The 21,771-nt window shown below is 43.3% G+C and overlaps 1 protein-coding gene across 4 annotated transcripts; it reads left to right on the top strand.

The window, feature by feature from the left end:
• The first annotated feature begins 12,483 nt into the window (after positions 1 to 12,483).
• Positions 12,484 to 20,644, top strand: LOC100277533 (uncharacterized). 4 transcript variants are annotated; one of them, XM_020543605.2, is made up of 6 exons: positions 12,484 to 12,741; positions 12,854 to 13,364; positions 14,773 to 14,994; positions 15,402 to 16,117; positions 19,224 to 19,868; positions 20,231 to 20,644. In XM_020543605.2, the coding sequence occupies exons 2-6, from the start codon at positions 13,049 to 13,051 to the stop codon at positions 20,294 to 20,296; spliced, it is 1,965 nt and encodes a 654-aa protein (XP_020399194.1). In that variant the 5' UTR covers positions 12,484 to 12,741; positions 12,854 to 13,048; the 3' UTR covers positions 20,297 to 20,644. The 4 variants fall into 4 exon arrangements, with proteins under 4 accessions (XP_020399194.1, XP_020399193.1, NP_001335934.1 ...); XM_020543604.1 differs by having other exon boundaries at positions 12,851 to 13,364; NM_001349005.1 differs by having other exon boundaries at positions 12,572 to 12,741; positions 14,808 to 14,994; positions 20,231 to 20,573.
• Positions 20,645 to 21,771: the final 1,127 nt, after the last annotated feature.

Here is a 21,771-nt window from a genome sequence, read left to right as displayed (position 1 = left end):
AATTGGAAACAGTTCCAAGGGAGGAAAAGCAGCAATTGTTTATCACCCAACTCCTATCACCTAATGCATCAGTTCAAGTGATAAAGAGTTTAAAATCACAAGGAAAGGGTAAATGCACTGGGGCTTGCCTTGTGTTGTAGGAGACTCAGGATCTGTTCCACAAATGTCAAAGTAGAAATTGTTCTCGACAGGTGGAATTTCAGTTGGTGGGGCAGTTTCTTGTTCGACAATCACTTCTTCTTCATTTTCTATACATGACAATACATATACATGAATGCTCAGGTGATGCTATGAATATAAGGTTATAATAAGAACACTTTAAGTTATATCTTGAATATAACTTTCCTTCACGGTACTCTTGAGTCACTAGGGTTTTCTGGGTTAGTACCCTATCAGGGTTAAGCAAGTTCTATTCTAGGAAGCTAGGGTTTTGGGTTTGGGATCAAACAATGTCCAATACATGCCAAACTTTACTCAAGGGCTTTAATTATCCTATTAAGCTTACCCAAAAAGTTTTATGATTTTTGGAGCTACCAACTCACTTCTAAAGTTCTAGAAGACTAGGCTTAGGCATATTTAAATGCTAAACAATTCACGGTTGGGACTAAAAATCTTGTAACTATTTTTATTAAATACTAAGGGAATTTAGGAGTCTAGTAAAATTTGTCCCATGATTTTATCATTTCCCTAGAATTTTCTATAATTTTCCTAAGCCTGGCAGAAAAGGAAAAGAATGAATAGTAACGGGCTCAAACCAGCCCGAGCCGGCCCATGAACGGGGGAAACGGGCCTGCGCACGCGCTGACGTCTTTGCACAAAGGACCCCGACTATTTGAAAAACTTGTAAAGAATCCTTAGCACTATTCCTCCGGGTCTCTGACATCTGCACAAAGGCCCTCAGACTTCTATTTCTTCACACACTCAGGTCCCCGACGGCGAACGGTAGAGAGCGCGCTCTCCGGCGAGCTTGTACCGGCCAGGATGCGCAACGACTGGCGCCCTAACTCGGTTGACACCTATTCCTACTCCTGGCGACTCTAATCCAACCCTCAATTGCACAATTCCGGCCCGAAGCCTTTCTGCCCACGACGATGGCGAAATTCGAGGGGAAATCGAGATGTTCTTGGTGATTCAGGGAGGTCTAGCTCAATCAAACGGGTCTACGGGCAATAGGAGGCTTAATGGATGCTAGAACATTAAGCAGAGGAGCTTGAACTAACCTGTAGAGGGCTAGCCACGACGAGATGTTCAAGCTGGCGTGGAGAACCGATTTGGCGGAAGAAGGGAATTGGGGCACTACGTTGGCTAATCGGAGGCGAGGGCTGGTGCACTAGGCACGTAACAACCTAGCGGAGCTAGCTGAACGCTCAATTTATAGTGATTATCAGCAGTGGCGCCCAATTTTGGTGAAGACACGTGGTCGACCAGAGAGGGGGGAATTTACCGGTGAGCGCTAACGTGGATTTCACTGAGGCAAAGCCTCCGGTGATGGACCGACTCCATAATACGGTTTACTGCAACATGGTAACGTCCCTAAGCACGTGGCATGGATAGAGAATGGTGAGCTCCGGTGATGTCAGCGCGACAGACCGCGGTGGGACACGACGGCCGGCCCGGCCAGCGACTGGATTCACCCCTCCTCGGATATTTTCACCCTGCTTCGACGTTATATACCTCTCCCATGGCACGAATCTCCCAGGTGGGCGTGAATTGCGGCGGCAGATCACTGGCGGTGAGGTGCATTGCACCTGAAGATTTTTCTCTTACTGTACCATTGGTGATCTTCATCAGAGCGTCTGACAGAACGATTTGAGGAATGATTTTCTCCAATTTTTGTGTGGTGACTTGATCATCTGTCTGTAGCAAAATTGTTGCCCTATAATCCTTTTTTGATTTTGTTATAACACCCACAATCAAACAGTCACAAGAACCTACTCAAAATTGATCCCCAAGCTCATCTGACTTCACTATCAGTCAGAATTCAGCCTTAGGGCTAACTGACAACCAAACTTTAAGTTCATTTAACTTTAATTTTTGTATAGCACCAATGCCTTGTCACTTAAGCAAAGTTGTACTCCTATCATAGCTCTACAAGGTTGCTGTATTGACCTAGGGCAAAATCTTCATGAACTGAGAAATACAAGTCTCCAAAGTTGGCTCAATTTCACTGAAATTCAGACTTAGCCACTTAGGGGTTCTTGGGTCTTTTTGCAAATAAGTCCAAATTCCTCCACACTACTTGAAAATCCTCCAATGTAAAAGTTACTTAGCTTTTTGTGTTCTATCAGTTTGATATTTGCACTTTGGTCCAAAAGTGTATAGAATTTGAATTCACCCCCTAGGGTATAAGTTAGGGTTTCTTCTAGGATTTTGGGCACTCAAGGGTTTTTGTGCCACATAAGTGCACCAAATTTGATGTCTTGTGAACATTTCCAATGACTTTTGAGATTTCACTCATTTTGGCTTACTACTACCCATATGCCCTAATCCCAGGGTTGGTTATCCTACCCTAGGGTTAAGCACACTTCAAGTCACCACATCACACATCTTTTGAAATTTTACCTAGTGGATGCATTCTAGGTGTAACAACAAAATGATATGTCAATGCATATGATGTCATGCTCAAGTTTTGGTGCTAGTAACACTAGAGGTGTTACATCCTTCCCCCCATAAAAGAATCTCGTCTCGAGACTTATGGTCCTAGGGTAAGTAGTGGAAAAGGAAACACGTCACATCTTTATTTCCTTATTTGTATTACAGAGCAGGGGTGGTATGGGGTTTATTCCAACTTTACAATCAAATATACACGTCTTACAAGTTACATGAAGCTAAAAACCTAGGAAATTTTTTCTCCAAGAAATCTTGAGTCTCCCAGGTAGCTTCATCTTTAGTGTGCTGGTTCCATTGTATCTTATAAAACTTGAGAGTCCTTTTTAGAGTGATCCGGTCCTTCTGATCCAAAACTCGAATGGGATGTTCTGAATAAGTCAAATCTGGTTCTAAAGCAACATCTACATCGACGGTTCGATCTGGAATCCGAAGCCACTTCTTCAACTGGGATACATGGAATACATTATGTACCGCATATAATGTTTCAGGTAGTTGAAGTCTGTACGCCACTGGCCCGCATTGTTCAAGAATGGGAAACGAGCCAATTTATCGGGGTGCCAACTTTCCTTTTACCCCGAATCGATTAACACCCTTCATTGGTGATACTTTCAGGTACACTTGATCCTTGACTTGAAAGAACAAAGGTCAGCATCGTTTATCCGCATAATTTTTCTACCGAGCCTGAGCTTCTTTCAAGTGGTGCCTTATTCGTTGAACCTTTGCCTCTGTTTCCTTGACTAAATCATCGTTCGTACAGTGCTCCTTGACTAAACCATCTTAATGCTTTCTTGAAAGCTATTATTATAAGAAAACTCTGCCAACGATAGACAATCATCCCATTTCTGTGGGAACTCCAGAACACATGCCTATAGCATATCTTCAAGTATCTGATTTACTCTCTTAGTTTGTCCAATTGTTTGAGGATGATAAGCCGAACTGTGGAGCAACTTAGTACCCAAGGACTTGTGCAGCTCTTCCCAAAACTTGGATACAAATTGCGGTCCCCGGTCCAACACTATCGTTTTTGGAACTCCATGTAGACTGAGAATACGAGCAATATAAAGCTCCGCGTATGTGGCCACTGTATACTTTACTTTGACGGGAAGAAAGTGGGCAATCTTTGTAAGTCGATCAATTATGACCCATACAAAGTAAAAACCTTTGGCTGTTTTGGGCAATTCCACAATGAAATCCATACTAATATCTTCCCATTTCCAAGTTGGGATGGGCAAGGATTGTAATGGTCCAGCGGTCTTCATATGCACTACCTTGACACGTCTATAGGTGTCACATCTTGCCACATAGCATGCAATTTCAATCTTCATTTTTGTCCACCAATAGTGTTGTTTTAAGTCTTGATACATTTTAGTACTTTCCGGATGAATGGAATATTGACTAAGATGAGCTTCGTCCAGAATTTGTTGGCGGACTTCCGCATTCTTTGGCACAACTATGTGATCCTTAAACCAGATAATTCCTTGATCATCCTTTCTGAAGCAATTTGCTTTGCCGGCTTCGATTTTCTCATGAATGCATTTCATACCCTTGTCGACTCTTTGGGCATCAATAATTCTTTGTAGAAGAACTAACTCAAGCTTCAATTGTGTCAAAGCTCCATGTTGTATCATACCCAGGTTCAAATTCTCCATTTCTTGACATAGGGTGGTGTTAGGTATCCTTACTGTAATACAATGGCAGGAAGCTTAGCGACTTAATACATCTGCCACCACATTGGCTTTTCCTGGGTGATAATGGATTTCTAAATCATAATCTTTAATTAGTTCAAGCCATCTTTGTTGTCTCATATTCAGTTCTGACTGGGTAAAGATATACTTCAGACTTTTTTGATCCGTATACACATGGCACACATTCCCCATCAAATAAAGACGCCATATCTTAAGGGCATGAACGGCTGCAGCTAGTTCGAAATCATGAGTTGGATAGTGCTCCTCATGTCGGCTTAGTTGCCGTGAAGCATAAGTTATGACTCGACCCTCTTGCATTAGGACACATCCGAGTCCACTGCCTGATGCGTCACATCAAAAGGCTTTTCAATATCTAGTTGAGCCAACACCAGAGCAGTGCTTAATAACACCTTCAGTTGCTCGAAGGCTTCATTGCATTTTGAGGACCAATCAAACTTTGTATCATTCTTCAATAAACTCGTAATAGGTTTAACAATCTTGGAGAAATCCGGAATGAATCTGCGGTAATATCTAGCTAGTCCAAGGAAACTCTGAACTTGATGTACTATAGTTGACGGTTTCCATTCTAGAATATCCTTGACTTTGCTGGGATCAACCGCAATCCCTTTTGCAGATAATACATGTCCAAGAAACTAGATTTGCTCCAACCAAAACGCGCATTTGCTGAATTTGGCATACAACTGATGTTCTCTTAAGTGCGTTAGCACGATCCGCAAGTGCTGGGCATGCTCCTCTTCACTTTTGGAATAGATCAGAATGTCGTCAATGAAGACCACCACAAATTTATCCAACTCGGACATAAATACCGAGTTCATTAAATATGTGAAGTGGACTGGAGCATTTGTTAATTCAAAAGACATGACTAAATATTCAAATAACCCATACCGTGTTCACTACGTGGTTTTGGGTATATCTTCGGGTCGAATACGGATCTGATGATAACCTGACCTGAGATCAATCTTGGAGAATACCCGGGCTCCAGTAAGTTGATCGAATAAGATATCGATTCAAGGAAGAGGGTACTTGTTCTTGATGGTAACCTCATTGAGGGGTCTATAGTCCACGCACATTCGTAGTATCTGATCCTTCTTTTTGACGAAAATTGCTAAACACCCCCATGGTGATGAACTTGGTCTAATGAACCCTTTCTCCAGCAAATCTTGTAGTTGAGTCTTGAGTTCTGCCAGTTCATTAGGCGCCATTCAGTATGATCTTTTGGAAATAGGAGACGTATCGGGCTTTAGTTCAATCACAAATTCCACATCCCTTTCAGGAGGCAACCCAGGCAAGTCTTCAGGAAAGACATCCGGGAATTCACATACCACCGGAATATCCTGGATTTCTTGTACGATAGCTTCATAAACTTGTCTGGATGTTTTGGCTGGGACAACTACAGGGATGGACAATTGGATCTCTTCATGGTCATGGCTTAATTTAATGGTCCTTAAGTCTGTATTGATGATGGCCTTATGCTGGGCTAACCAGTTCATGCCCAGAATTACATCTACGTCTTGCCCCTTTATAACAATCATGTTTGTAGGAATTTTCCATCCGGCAAATGTTACTGGTATATGGAAGGCTACTTCCTCAGTAAATATCCAACCCCTAGGTGAGTGGATAACAAATCCCTCCCTTGATTCAGTGCAAAGTATGTAATATTTCTCCACAAAATTCTTGCTTATGAAGGTATGTGATGCACCAGAATCGAAGAGGATAACTGCTAAGTGATTGGCAACAAGGAACGTACCCATCATTACTGGTTCGCCCTCCGGTGTTGTAGCCACCTGGGTATAATAGACCCGTCTAGTTTTCTTGAAATTCTTGCCCTTTGAAGAGTCAGCCATGTCTCCCTTTCCTTGACTTGAGTTCCTAGGAGTCTGCTGAAAGTTGGATTTATTTTGCTTCGGGTATGGGCAGTCCTTGATGAAATTTCCAGACTTCCCACAGTTGAAGCAACCACTAGAGAAACTGGGAAGAGCAGGGAAACGAGTACCAGGGGCACTTGGCTGATTGGTAGGAGCGGGGGCAGTAGTGGGATGAATAAAGACAGGTTGCTTGAATGGATATAAAAGTGGGCGAGGCGAAGAACGATTTTGATTAAAAGGTCGGATCACCAACCTGGTTCTCTTCTCAGGTCCTTGATTTGACCTTTCACCTCCAAATCCCTTTGATTTTCCATGTCCCACATTTTTGGCTTCCACTGCCAGTGATGTACTGACAGCCTTACTGTAGGTGAGGTCCAAGCATGTTGCCATTTTTTGCAGAAGCCTCTCGTTGAGCCCCCTCATAAAACAATTCTTTTTCTTCAAGTCGGTATCCACCTAGTCAATGGCATACTGAGAGAGATGGTTGAATTTGTTGAGATACTGCATCACCGTATCTCCTCCTTGCCTTAACCAGATAAACTCTTCTAGTTTCATCTGGAGCACTCCCTCTGGAACATAATGCTCTTGGAATGCCAACTTGAACTCATCCCAGGTAATCTGATGTCCAACAGGTTGGATTGCTGAGAAATTTGCCCACCAAGTACTGGCAGGCCCTCTTAGCTGTTGTGCGGCAAACATGGGCTTTTGCATCTTTGTGCATCGAATTAACCCAAACTTCTGTTCCATCACTCTCACCCATTCGTCGGCTTCTAAGGGTTTCTCTGCTTTAACGAAGAGCGGTGGTCAAGTCTCAAAGAATTCCAAATAGGTAGTATCGCGCGGTCCATGAGGGGGGACTCTGCCTCCGTGCTGTTGGAATTGGTTGCCCGCCATTTTGCGCAAGAAGCGCGTATTATCAGCGGTGGCGTTGACCATGGCAGCGATAGCCTCGGCCAAAGTTGGTGGTACCGGTGGCGGGTTAGGAGTATCCTCCCCACCGCGGGATGTCCCCACACCATCATGTGCGCGAGTCCGAGATGGCATCTGAGGCAAAGAAACATTTGAAAAATATAACATGCCAACATACACCATCATATTACATTGCCGAAATGTAATAATTATACATACTTCTTTTATACAACTTGACTTAACTACATATTTTACATAAGTACGATACTTAGACTATACTACTCTAGTCTTCTACATCCTTTGTTGCTCCATTTCCTGCTGCAGGAGACCGTTCGTCAGCAAGGTTCATGGAAGGAGGGGCCTAAAAAGGTCCAGCTCCCCATCAGGTCCTTCATTAGTTGTTCCCGATGGTCCGGCTCCCATTGCAGCGACGTGAGGTGGCACGTCCGGGTGCAGCCGTTCATACAGTACATGCACTTTGTGACGGAACCTCCCAAGGTATTAGGCCCACCTACAGTTGTCCTTGTCCTAAGGACCTTGGATAACCCTATAGATGCACTTAATCACTCGACAAGTTCGGTAACTGTATCCTCATCATTTCGCCCAAGAGGGCTTCACCCGTCACGCAGATATTACATCACATCGGAGGAAAGAATAAGCGGAAGCAAATTACAATAACTTAATTTACATTCATCCAATATAGAGAGAGTATTATAATTATTACAATACTAGGGTACTATGAGTGCATAAAGTATTATTATTACAGACCAGGGAGGCAAAATTCTCTTTCTTATCTTAAGTTTTTCCCGTTGTGAGGAATATCCACACTTTGGAGTCTCTCACGCCTTACACAATTGATCTCAAATAAACCACAAGAGTAAGGGGGAGTAAAGACACACACAAGAGACAAAATCACAACAACACACGCACACAGTCAAGAGAAGAGCATAAGAGACAACGCAGCGGAGTTACAACTCAAAACACATGCTCAAATCTCTATCTAGCAAAGCAATGGCGTAGTCGTAGTGTCTCGGTGTTGTAGAATGTTCAAGGGATGCTTGGTGTAGAGCTCCATGCGCCTAGGGATGCCGTTGGTTAGCTGGCACACCTGACTGTCTGGTGCTCCGCACGGATGGTCTGGTGAATTATAGCCGACATAGGCTAAAATTTCTGAGAGCGGGTTGTTCGGCGGATCGTGCACCGGACTGTCCGGTGCACACCGGACATGTGTAGTGAAGACCAGTCCATCTTCTCCTTTTTCAATCTAAGTCTCTTTTGCTTGTTTTGACTTGACTTCATAAAGTCCCTAGCACTTAAACAAGTATGATTGTAACACCCTGAATTTAGGGGTATAAAATTCCTTCTCTAATGCCTACCAAATTCAAGTGTTACCCCTCGTTTCTCTCTCTAGATTTCTTCTCTCTTCTTGTTATTAGAGTTATGTCTAGTATTTGGGAGACAAATTATTTCTTTACTATATCAAAACCTATGGGAGTCATGAAATGTTGCATCATGCTGAGCCTAGAGTATTCTTTTGTTTGATGCACATGTTTGGAATAATGAATTTGAATTTTGTGGCATGTTTCAATTTGAATCCAAAAGAGGAAAATAAAAGGAAAAGGAATTAGGAAATTCAGAATAAAGGAAAACGGTAAAGAAGTCCAGCCACCTCCCCTTCCCAGCCTTTTGGCCCACTAGGCCCAATCCGCCCGCGCGCCCACGCACCCTCTCCCACTGACAGGTGGGTCCCACCTGCCGGCGCTACACCCCGCTAGCCCGTGCCTTGCTCGCTCCCTCTCTCTCTGTTCTGTGGGGCCGCCCCGTTAGCTCCTCTGCCAGTTGCGCGCTCGCGCGCCTATGTCACCACCCTGCGAGCCCTGTCTGCCAGCCCCTCCCCCTTCCTTTAACCGTCCGCCCGCGCGGACCGCGTGCACACACACCGAGACCGCCACTCCCACGTCGCCTCTCTGCATGAAACCGCCGTCCCGACCCCCCCTTCAAGTCCCTGCATGCGCCCACTTCCCTCATGCCTCATTCTCTTCGCCTCTACGCACTCACCCGAGCTGCGCGCGGCCGTTCTTCAAGCTCACCAGAGCTTCCCCAGCCAACCCCCTGCGCCCAAGTCCGCCCCCGGCTAGGCCCGCCCGTCATCCCTGGCCGTGACCCGCCACCGCCAGACGAAGATACGCCGCCGATTACGCCTCACCCGAGGTGAATTTCTCCGCTGGACTTCTCTTTCTCTCTCCCCCGTTTTCTCTGCTCCATCTATTAGCCACCGGTGATCATCGGCACCGGCACCGCGTCGTCATACCGAGACCCCCCGGCCAACCGCAACTGCCCTGTGCCCTCCTCCTCCCGCGTGAGGTCGCTAGCCCCGGCCATGGCGCTTGCGCCGTGCGCGCGACCGAGGTTGACGACAGTCCTGACGCGTGGAACCCGCTAGTCAGCCTCCTTGCGCCTGTTCTCTTCCCCTCTCTCTCTCTCCAAACCGCTGACCCGTGGGTCCTGCCCTCTAGAGCATGCTTGCACTCGCGTCCCACACCGAGGATGCCTGGGCCGCTGACGCGTGGGACTTTTCTACTAAACCTATTTTTGATCTGTTGCATATGTTTGGTGTAATGTTCTTTGTTATTCCCTAAGTGTGTTGAATGAATGATTGCTTTGCGTAGACAATGAACAGTACGTGGTTCCCGAGTGTGTTGCAGGAGACTTCCTTGAGCAGCAACCTGGTGAAGGCAAGTGTCGTCTGGCCCATTATGTCCTACTTACTTTATAATTCACTGCCGCGCATACCATGATCAACCTAAGGATTGACTAGTATTCTATTTTCCTGTCCTTGTTTACCCTTTGGGAATTGGTTATTATGATTAGTATTATGCTACTGCTCTACTTTAATCAATGAACATGATGAGAATATTTATGATACGATGATGTTATTCTGGTATTGATGATGAATTTGTGATACTTTAGGGAGCTCGGGCTGTTTCCCGAGTACCTCTCCGTAAGGACCTGTGCGTTGGATGACCACCCAGAAAAATAGTACAACCATGAGGGTGGAATGAGACACCCTTAGCTGATTAATTAGAGGAACTTGAGGTGTAGTTGGCTTCGCCGTCGTGCCATCAATACTTGCTCTGTCGAAGCTGGGTGCCGAGGTTCTTTCGTTTTGCTTTTGTTAGTCACCCTTCATGTGGGGAGAGGTACTGTGTTTATCAAACTAGAGAAACCTAACAGGAGGCTATGACCTCTAGGGAATCTTTGTAAAGGCTACGTAGTGAATCCCTAGCCATTCACCTCGGTAGTGAAGATCGGGTCTGTACAACCTAGGTTGGGAAGGGATCACGACTCGTGGGTAAAGTGTGCAACCTCTGCAGAGTGTTAGAAACTGGTGTATCAGTCATGCTCACGGTTATGAACAACCTTGGGAGCTCCTTTGATTAGAATACCTTCGGATACTTTTATGATAATGCTTAATGATGATGATTGTAACTATGAATTCTGGTATTTCCTCTTGGAGGGGGTACTTTTGGGTAATAATTTGGGTTTATTACTAAAACTTGGCTTTCTACTAGTAATAAATACCTGACCAACAAAAAACAATTGCTTTAAGCTTAACCCCACATACAACTAGTCCACTTTAGCCAAACGGGACATTTGTTCAGTACGTTGAGGTGTACGCACCCTTGCTTAAAAACACCAAACCCTAGTTTGTCCCCATTGCAATCAGTGCTTAGGAGAAGATGAAGGCAACATGGAGGACTTTCAGGAGTTTCAGGACTTCGATGAGTTGTAGTTGTGTTTAGTGTACAACCCCCAGTCAGCTGCCTGTGAAGGCCTTATCATTCTACATTTTGTGTTCGCACTTTGATCTATGTTAACTTAATGACTCTGTGGATGTCTCGGACATCTTGATGTAATAAAGTACTATTTCTGCTTTTATTTTGAGTAATGTGTGATGATGTCCAATTATGTAATCGCTGTGTACGTGAATTTCTGATTGTGACACGTACATGATTCACATTCGGTTTACCTTCCAAAACTGGGTGTGACAATGATTAGCACACAATAATTGACTAAGTGTCTAGAGCTTACCTTTTTCTCTTGACACCATATAGATTTGCATTTTGCCCTCTTCCAAGCTCAATTTGCTTTACGTGTTTGTGCTCATTTAAGATGATGTTAGTCTTAATGTAATGTGTTGGCATTTAATCACCAAAACATTATAGAAATGACCAAGGGCACATTTACCTTTCACTAGATCGGCACCAACAGTTGTTTGTTGATTGCTCTTTGCTAGAAAAGAAATGGGCCAACACTCAATGGGAGCATGCTGTAACGGGCCACAACCACGGATGACAGCCCAATGGACCAATATTTCGGTTAATCCAGTTTAAACCAAACTAAAAACCGAAAACTAAAATATAGTTTGGTTCTTGAAGAATAGTAACCGAAGAATACTTCGGTTTGGTTAATTTCGGTTAGTTCAGTTTTGGTTCCGATTTTTCCGGTTTATTACTGTACTACGCAATTTTGTGATTTCCGTGGTGTTTTTGTTGAAGTTGGGATCAAGTCACGATGCTCTCGAGTAAATAAATTTTGTGGCTCTCATTCATCGTCTCTAAACGTTTCACCGATCCTTCACTTGCAGAGAAGATCATAATTATCTGTGCCACAGTGCCCTATTGCGAATGGTCGGGCGACATATTACGAACTTTGCGGCACCTCGCAGAGAGATCTCCAAGGTCTCAACTCCCCATAAGCTGGATCTAGTAATCATTGATGTTTGGTCTAAAAAAACCGCCAACCAAAAGTAAAAAAACTAAAATACGGAGAGTAACATTTGAAGAAAAAAACATGACGTCATATTAACAATATAAGATGTCACCAATCACAATCTAGTAATTCAAATAAAAGAAGAAATAAATTAAAATAATATTTGTCCGTAGTTGGTTACCTAATCAAATATACCATTACCAAAAGCAAAAAACTAGAGAAAATTGCAACCGGTCAACTTGCTAACGCCGAGTTCAGCGCATAGCACCGGCTTGAGCCACCGATGTCCATTGCCACAATCAAGCGGATGAACTCGGAGACAATAACTATTTATCATTTTCACAGAAGACACTAATAAGATTATTTAGTTCAGAGTAACATGACTATCTCAGTATTGTTTCAGTTATGTCATAAAATTAGAAAACAAAAAAGGACACCAAATAACGTCAATGTCCTGTTTGTCCCGCAACCAAACACACCATATCACTATCCTATTTGTCCCGCAACCAAACACACCATAAATCACTCATTATTGACAGCTGAGCGTGAGCCGCCAACGTAGTACGTTGTGTGTCACTCGCCTTATAAAAATGACAAAAAAAAAAGATTGTCCATAAACTTGGGACGGGCAATCGTCTTTCCATCCCCAAACTTACCACAATCAAACTGATCAACTGACAACTAGGGATGGGCAACCAGGCTCTCTTTCCCAGTTGATGCGCGTCGGATTTGCTTGTCCGCTATGGGACGCTGGTTCAAGCCCCTTTCTCACCCGCCACACTCCATCACTTGTCGCTACTCACCAGATTGCCCCGCGCCCATGCTGCTGTGGCCGCCTAGCTCGTGATCCTGTTCTCCTACCCACAAGTTGCGATTCGGTTGGTGCCCCTCAATCTTGGATCTTCCGCTTCGCCTCCTCCCTGATCCTCGAATATTGTCGCTTATGGACCGAGCGTCGTGACGGCTTTCCTTCCTATCTTCTTGCAGCAGATCTCTGGCGCAGCCATCGAATCCATCCTTTGTCCTTGACTCATACTTCTGTTGCAATTTGCGTGCTGGTTCCTCCGGTGGTGCATGTGCACGGGCCATGTTCGACGAGGTGGGTTTGAGAAGTTCTGTTACATGGTAATCCCCGTCCTTGGGCTTGTCATGGTCGATTGGGAACAGTAGGATTGGTTGCTGAGCATGGCTGGACCGGAGAAGACTGTTGTTTGGTTCAGGAGAGACCTCAGGATCCAGGACAACCCGGCCTTGGCAGCGGCGGCGAAAGGGGGCTCTGTCCTCCCTATCTTCATATGGTGCCCCTCAGACTACGGGCAGTACTACCCTGGAAGGTGCTCCCGGTGGTGGCTCAAGCAGTCTCTTGTCCACCTTGGGAAGTCATTAGAGCTGCTCGGGTGCCCACTCGTGCTGATCCGTGCGGAGGACAGCACTCTTGCAGCTCTTTTGGAGTGCGTTCGTTCCATCAGTGCCACTAGAGTGGTTTACAATCGTCTCTACGGTAACTGTACTAGCCTGTCTGATACAATTTTTCAGGACAACTGTTTCTTTTTGAAATATTTTGTTTTCGAAAGCGCTTGATTCACTTGGTCCTTTGATTACGTATTCGAAGCTTTCATCCAGTTACACAGTGTAACATTGTTAATCATAATATGTTTCGAGCTAATTGAGTACATTGTACTGTTTTTTTTTTCTTAGAGATACACCGGAGAGCTGTGTATCTGTGTATAAAAGAGAGGGGGAAAGGGGAACAGTTCATAAACCTTCTTATCCCAGTTTGGAGTATGGGGTTACAAGATAACACCCCAAATGATCACCTGTTATGCAAAAGTATATATCAACCCAACGTAACAAAACCCACACTAAGGTCTCTACATGACAAGAAAAGGAAACAAAAAGAAAAAAAAAACTGCTGCAGCTTTCGAGATCCAGCATTACACCACTGCCTCATCTCCTTTGAAGAAGTGCTGGGAGAGACACATCTATTCCTGTGATTCTACTTGGTCCAAGTCTGGTAGATCACATCACTTTGAAACCCTCTTCTTTGGGCCTTGCCAATGTTTTCTTGCTTTTCTTCACCACTAGGCAAAATCTTTTTTTCATTTACGCCTAGGCACCATTAACTCCAGATCAAAAGGGGTCAGGAAATGTGACAATCTCGAGGTGATACAAGTAAAAAACTTAGCAGAGTTCTCGCTCCAAAGCTTTGGTATTAACTCTGCAACTCACATTAGTTGTGGTTTACCATCTTCTACTAACCATGAAATTCCTCGGTACAAACTTTTCCTTGTTTAACCACTTTCTTATCATAGACTTTAGTTGAAATACATTGTTGAAATACATTAGTCAGTGCTATATATCACTTATATTGCATAGTTTGTAGAAGGTCAAAATTCATAAGCAAAGCATGTGATATAGAAAAAAATGCAAACAGTAAGCTGCCATAAGTGTTTCCTAATTTTAACTTATTAGAAGTCAGTAAGTATTTTTTTTTAAAATCTAAATATACCGCATTGGACTCAGCACTTAGGCCAATAGCAATGAGTAAACTCCATGTGATCAAGTTCAGGAGGTCACATGATGAATGTCTTATTGAAACAAATAAGTACACTATCAAGTAGTTATGGTCCCCAGTTCTATATTGGAACTCTGACATTTCCTAGAGCTGTTGAACTTTGTTATTCATAAATTCAATTTCATCCCTTGCATGATAGCATGTCTTCCCCAATGGACTCGAACCAATATATGATTGCTATTAATAAACAAGTTTCTTATCTTCTAACCATTGGTCTGCAAAGTCAACCCAGAGTCTCTGTGCTGCATTATCCATTGCTCTACACATTCACCACTTACAATTTATTCTGCTTGTGTTCTCTTGCGATGTCTTTTTATTCTTTCTTACACTGTAGACCCTATTTCACTTGTGCTTGACAACAAAATCAAGAATGAGCTTCCAGCCCATGGAATTTCTATCCAAAGTTTCAATGGTGATTTACTTTACGAGCCGTGGGATGTTTATGATGAGAATGGGCAGGCATTTACAACCTTTAACAAGTACTGGGAGAAATGTATGAGCCTACCTATTGAGATATCACAATATCTTGCACCTACAAGGCTGGTGGCAGCGCCAGGTAACTTTTTGCCATAGCATCATTTTCTGTTTTCATGAGCATCTGTACAGTTTTTTATTTATCTGCATTACATAGATTTGTTTTTAGTTTTGGTTCCTCATATAATGTCTAGAATGGCTTGAGTTACTTGTTTGCTCCGAAGTACTACTCATTCCGGTATTCCACATATGCAGTTTTAGGCTATTTTCAGCAGTTTATCCATACTCATACCCATATTCAAACTCTACTCTGCGAACAGTGCAGTCTACAGTACAAAATAGTGCAAACCAGTGTTTTGTGTGACCATATGGGTGAATTGCTGGACACGGTCTTAGTGATTGCTTCTCTACTATTTGGATTTAATGCTTCTCCAATCAATAAATCATCATATTTCTGCTTTAACTTTAATATTTTGGTATAAAATTCAGGTCTAGCAAATGTTCGCTGTTGTTCGATTGATGATCTAGGTCTTGAATCTAGTAAGGATGTGGAATCAAGCAATGCTTTGCTAAGCAGGGCCTGGTCTCCTGGCTGGCGCAATGCAGAGAACATGCTTGAGGAATTTGTGTCTTATGGTCTTCTAGAATATTCAGAACATGGTATGAAGGTTGGGGGAAGTACTACGTCATTATTGTCACCGTATCTCCATTTCGGGGAGTTGAGTGTAAGGATGATTTATCAACTTGTTAAAATGCGTCAAGTCAAGTGGCAAAATGAAGGAAAATCTGAAGCTGAGGAGAGTGTTCGATTGTTCCTACGATCAATTGGTTTTCGAGAATATTCACGGTACTTATGCTTTAACTACCCATTCACACATGAGAGATCATTTTTAGGTAACTTGAAGCATTATCCTTGGCTATTGGATGAGGGCCGTTTCAAATCTTGGAGACAGGGAATGACTGGATACCCATTAGTAGATGCTGGCATGAGGGAACTCTGGGCTACTGGTTGGACACATAATCGGATAAGAGTGATTGTCTCAAGTTTCGCTGTAAAATTTCTACAGATACCCTGGATTTGGGGAATGAAGTACTTTTGGGATGTGCTTCTGGATGCAGACCTAGAAAGTGATATTCTTGGTTGGCAGTACATATCTGGGAGTTTGCCTGATGGACATGAGCTCAGTCGTCTTGATAATCCAGAGGTATGGAATTGTAAGAACAATGCATTTTAGCTCAAAATCTCCCTTGAACTATTAGTTGATGTAAACCTCTGTGAACTCAGATTCACTGCTGTTATTTGATTACACAAGCACACATAAGGACTCGAGTGTTTATGTTATGGTCGCTAGATCGATGAGGGACTGGAGAAGGGTATCGATGGGCAGGAACGTCGGCCGGGGGCCTCTGCCCACGGCCGAGCAAGATGAGGGTTTCTCCCTTCTAATTCTTGCCTACTTTATTTCTCATCCATTGATTACATAAATAGGCCAGCTGGCCGCCCCTATCTAGCTAGGGATCCTTATCTCCTTAAAACTCTCCTAAAAACTCTCAACAAACTAACTGATAACCTTCCTAGATAATCTCAACTAATCTCCTAAATAATCTCAACTAATTTTCTAATCTTATCTCTAACTATCCTTATCTAATCTCCCTTGGAGGGCCCATGGTTGTTGCTACCGCAGCCCCTCCATGGGCCTCCTTAGGCCCTGACACTACACCCCTCCTGGACAAGCAGCTCGTCCTCGAGCTGCAGCATGACGGGTGCTCAAAGACCGAGTCTACTTGACCCAAAACCAGACACCTAGAAGACAAACCTTTTACATCTCGGCTTATCTTATTATTCCGAATCTGTTTTTTTTACGCCATAAGATAAGGCGGACACCCTCCGCGCATTGGACTTGCACGTGTGCAGCCACCTGGATCCCATGGACGCCATCTAGACGAAAGGGGAGCACATGGACGGGCACCTGGAATAGGTCGCAACAATAACCAGCGGAGGCGCCCTCGTGGCGGCCGATAGCGGAATGTGGTGGCGCTAAATAGTGCGCCCTTGCCGATGACGAGGGGAGTGCCTTCCTTACCGTCGCTGCCGTAGAGTTGAAGTTCGTCGCCCGCGGGACACATACCATGCTCGCACTTGGAGATAGCGGCCCGGAGTCGTTGCTGACGGCCGTCCGATAGGGCGAGGTCACGCCCCTGTGTGCCGAGGTCAACCGTCACCAAGGCTGCCTCGAGCATCTGTCGGCGCATCTCCCGCACTCTCCGTCGTGCAAGGAAGCCACGAGCAGCAGCTTGTATGCCCACAGCCGCCGACGTCTGGAGCTGTGCGGACAACACCAGCTGGTGCTGCTCATGTTGCACTGCTACCTTGATTTGCAGCAGCCCTTACTCAACCTTCTGGAGCGTGGCTTGCATCTTTGTTAGATCAGCCCTTATGTTGGTCCACAAGTCTCCCATCGATGAAGCTGATGATTGCTGAGCCGTGGCTGCCCCTAGTGGCGTCACCCATGGGGACGGAGACGCCGTCAACGAAGATGATGTGACGAAATTTGGCGTTGTCCCTGGAGATGGGCACGCCGGCGTCCAGGATGTGGTGACAAAATTGGCAGGCGATGCTGCCCATGGAGATGGGGACACCGGTTGCCAGGATGGTGTGACGAAGGTGGCATACGGCACAGCCCATGGAGATGGGGACGTTGGTTGCCAGGACGGCGTGACGAAGGTGACATACGACGCGGTCCATGGAGATGGGGACGCCGGTTGCCAGGATGACGCCGCGAAATTGGCAGCAGAAGCCATGGGATCAGATCGAAACCCAAGCTAGCCGATATCAGATGTTATGGCCGCTAGATCGATGAGGGACTGGAGAAGGGTATCGATGGGCAGGAACGTCGGCCGGGGGCCTCTGCCCACGGCCGAGCAAGATGAGGGTTTCTCCCTTCTAATTCTTGCCTACTTTATTTCTCATCCATTGATTACATAAATAGGCCAGCTGGCCGCCCCTATCTAGCTAGGGATCCTTATCTCCTTAAAACTCTCCTAAAAACTCTCAACAAACTAACTGATAACCTTCCTAGATAATCTCAACTAATCTCCTAAATAATCTCAACTAATCTTCTAATCTTATCTCTAACTATCCTTATCTAATCTCCCTTGGAGGGCCCATGGTTGTTGCTACCGCAGCCCCTCTATGGGCCTCCTTAGGCCCTGACAGTTTAGCGCTGCAAAGATGCAGCTTTTGTGTTTAGCTGCCTGTTATTTATAACTGAAATGTTTACAAGAAAGAGTCATGCTCAAGTAAATAACAGCTGCATGTAGTGGCTCCTAGAAACTATAGCTCACAAATGAGGCAACTGACCCACTAACTAATAACTACCCTTATGCCTGGAAGCCAGGCCAACACTAACTCTGAACATAAGACTCGACACTAAGCTACAGGTTGACACTAAGTTGTCACAAACTGTAGGATTACACAAGTTTATCAGGAACTTCAGTTATGACATAATTCATAGATTTACCTTGTGTGATGATTGCTGGCACTACTCTTTTTCTGAGAAAACATGCTGACACTATAGATTCTTACTCAATATTGTTCATTTGTTAACGAAAGGATGCTCAATAGAAACAGCATAACTATTTTCTGCAGAGCTTGATGAATTCTAAAAGAAGTGTAATTGGTAGTTAATGCTAAATCAAGGCAGTTGCAGGTTAGCCTCGTCTGTTGTATTTATTAGTAGACAGGGGTTTTCATCCTAGCTGCCTAATTCTTAAAAGGGAAAACAATTGGCGCTGTCCACTTTGTATTTTTTAGTGAAAAGCGTAATTACCTTGGTCGCCTTAAATTAAATATATTGCTTCTTGTAGGTTATTAATCTGACAGGATGGGTTGCCCCTCGGACATGTGTGAGATTGATATGGCTACATTTTTTCCATTTTGTCGTCCACATATTTTTTTTACAGTCACCAACTCCCTCCAGTCTAAAATACTTCCTACCTTTGGCTTTGCATAGTCTTTAATGCTTATCTTTGACCACTAGTTTATAGAATATATTGCTAAGATCCTTGAAATTAAGATGATTGCAAATCATTATGAATACAATTCTAGATATATAACTTACCTGTTTCTATACTAAGTAATAAATTATTATTGATGTTTGTATTTTTTATGGTTTGACAAAAAGTTGTCCTACGTCATGTTTTTTGTGACTGGAGTGCCAGTTTTATTATTGGTAAACTCTTTGTTCTGGAGGACCAATTTATTTATAAAAAAAGAGGTTCTGACTTGCATTTTGTTGTATGTGAAAGTAGGTTCAGGGTCAAAAGTACGATCCGGACGGTGAATATGTAAGAACTTGGATTCCTGAACTTGCTAGAATGCCAACAGAATGGATCCATAGTCCATGGGCTGCGCCAAACTCTATATTACAAGTTGCTGGAGTTGAGCTGGGCTTTAACTACCCAAAGCCCATAGTAGAACTTCATATGGCGCGGGAATGTTTAGATGACGCCATCTCCACAATGTGGCAATTGGACACAGCTGCAAAACTTGCTGAACTAGATGGTGAAGTTGTTGACGACAATCTGAATAATATCAGGAATTTTGATATCCCAAAGGTGGTTTTGAACAAGAAATTATCACCAAGCACTTCATCCATGGAGCACAGGGTGTTGTCTACTAATGGCAAGGACGAAAAGTCGCAGCCTACTGAAGTGAAGGCCCTGTACAAACAGATTATTCGAGATGATATGATGAATGACTCAAACATGGATGACACATGCTCTACTGCTAACTTGAAAGTGACAAGGAAAAGATCTAGCAGTGATAGTGCGTTCAATGTTCCCTCATGTTCATCCTCATTAGTCATGGAATCACGGATTCATCATAATGAACCTAGTTCTGTTCTGTATTCAGGCTACTTCCAGAAGACAGCAGACAGAGATGGCACTAGTAAGGTACTCCCTCCATTCCAAAATAGTATTCGTTTTAGCTCTTAATTTTTTATATCTATATTTAACAGATGATGATAAATGAAGACACATATATAGAACTACATTAAGTATTGTATAAATCACATAAAAAGACAAAACGAATTTAGAGACCTAGATAACACAACCAAAAAATATAAAAGTATATGGACTAGAAATGTGTATGTTGAGAGTTTAAAGACTGGGATGATACAACATAACAAGTTTAAAGATCTTAGATGTGTACTTTGGGAGTTTAGGTACTGAGATGATACAACACTATAAGTTTAAGTACCGCCAGTGTATATTTATTCTATTCTTATTATAGACATCTGAATAACTCCTTACAGGTTGAAGATAATGACAGTGAAGATAGTGGTACGAGCATCTCTAGGCCATCCAAGAAAGCTGCTTAGCATTAGCGCATTGAAGATGTTGCAAATCTTCAATGAGAAATATTTACCGTCACATGTAATTTAGCTGGTGCGTTTGTAGTGATCATGCAAAAGCTGTTCTGTGAATTATAATTAGTTTTACACGGCCTATCCTTATTCCGATAGAAGGCAATTTTTGTTTGGTGAAAAAACATCGCTCACGGACAGGCCATAGTTTGCTGTCGCTGCTGAACAGCCTAATGCCTGGTGTAAATGACTCATCAACGTTACGACACTATTAGCGCTGGTTGGTTTTGCTATCAATCCGTATTCATGGATTGGGTAAGATTGAGTAGATTTAAATATCAAATAAATCAAAATGTTTTATAATTTTTTTTCAATCTCATTCAATCTACATGGGATAGAAATAACCGAACAAGGTCTAAGGGCGATTCAAATGGTTTCTTCATGACTCGTTTAAGCTCTTAATCAATTTTAGTTCAATAATAAATATAAATAGAGCTTAATACAATCTAATTCTTATATTTTGTAGCGTAAAATGTAGAGCCCAAACTTAATACCACGGCATTTAACCGCTCGATTAAAAAAAGGATAATGGGATCACACATCACATTTGCAATGAAAAACAAGAGTAAAATATACTAGTGGTTCCTAAATTTGTAGCGTTGTATCATCCTGGTCACTAAACTTACAAAGTGTATCTCTATGTTCCTAAACTTATAAAATTGTATCATCCTGATCCCTATGGATAAGCGGTAAACATTTTAGTTGGTCAATATTTTATTAGCAACACATGTCTTACTAATAAGTGTGTATCCCAAATATCCCAATTAATCAAAGGTATAAGATTATATCAATAACACTTAAGTGAAATCACTTAAGCAAACCACTGGTAGATGCTTAGATCACGATTTATTTTCCATCTTTAAGTTCAATTATCATGTGAGGGTCCAGGTTGCTCTTAACCGTGAGCACGGCTGACATATCAATTTTACACTCTGCAGAAGTGCTACAACTTTACCACAAGCCATGTATCCCATCTAGCCTGGTTTGATCGGACCCATAAACACTACCGAGGTGAATGGCTAGGGATCCATTATGAGGCTTTCACAAAATATCCTTAGTACAAAGCCACCCGCTAAGGTTTCCACGTCAGTATTGATGGCCCTCTGGTGAGATAACTTAGCCAAGACTACCACCCATGTTAACATGAGTTGCCACCAAACCACTGCCACCCCCTCTTGCCCATCTTTCAGGTATGGTTGCTAAGTACTAAGTCTATAGAGCTAATTACCAAAGTCAGAGCCATTATAGCACTCGTGGTTGCACTGTTATCCTGGGTGGTCACTCCATGTTCCATTTAACAAAAATGTTCTTGTTTAACCATTGGGTTAACATCATAATAAAACTTCATTTTTAGAACATAGTATCATTAAAAGAGTGACATCATATTTATCAAGTTGAGCAGTAGCAAAAATTGCTAAGCATAGCATTTA

This window comes from Zea mays, chromosome 9, assembly GCF_902167145.1.
Source record: "Zea mays cultivar B73 chromosome 9, Zm-B73-REFERENCE-NAM-5.0, whole genome shotgun sequence".
NCBI classification, from domain to species: Eukaryota; Viridiplantae; Streptophyta; class Magnoliopsida; order Poales; family Poaceae; genus Zea; species Zea mays.
The sequence above is the reverse complement of the archived record's forward strand: the minus strand, read 5'-3'. Positions and strand labels throughout refer to the sequence as shown.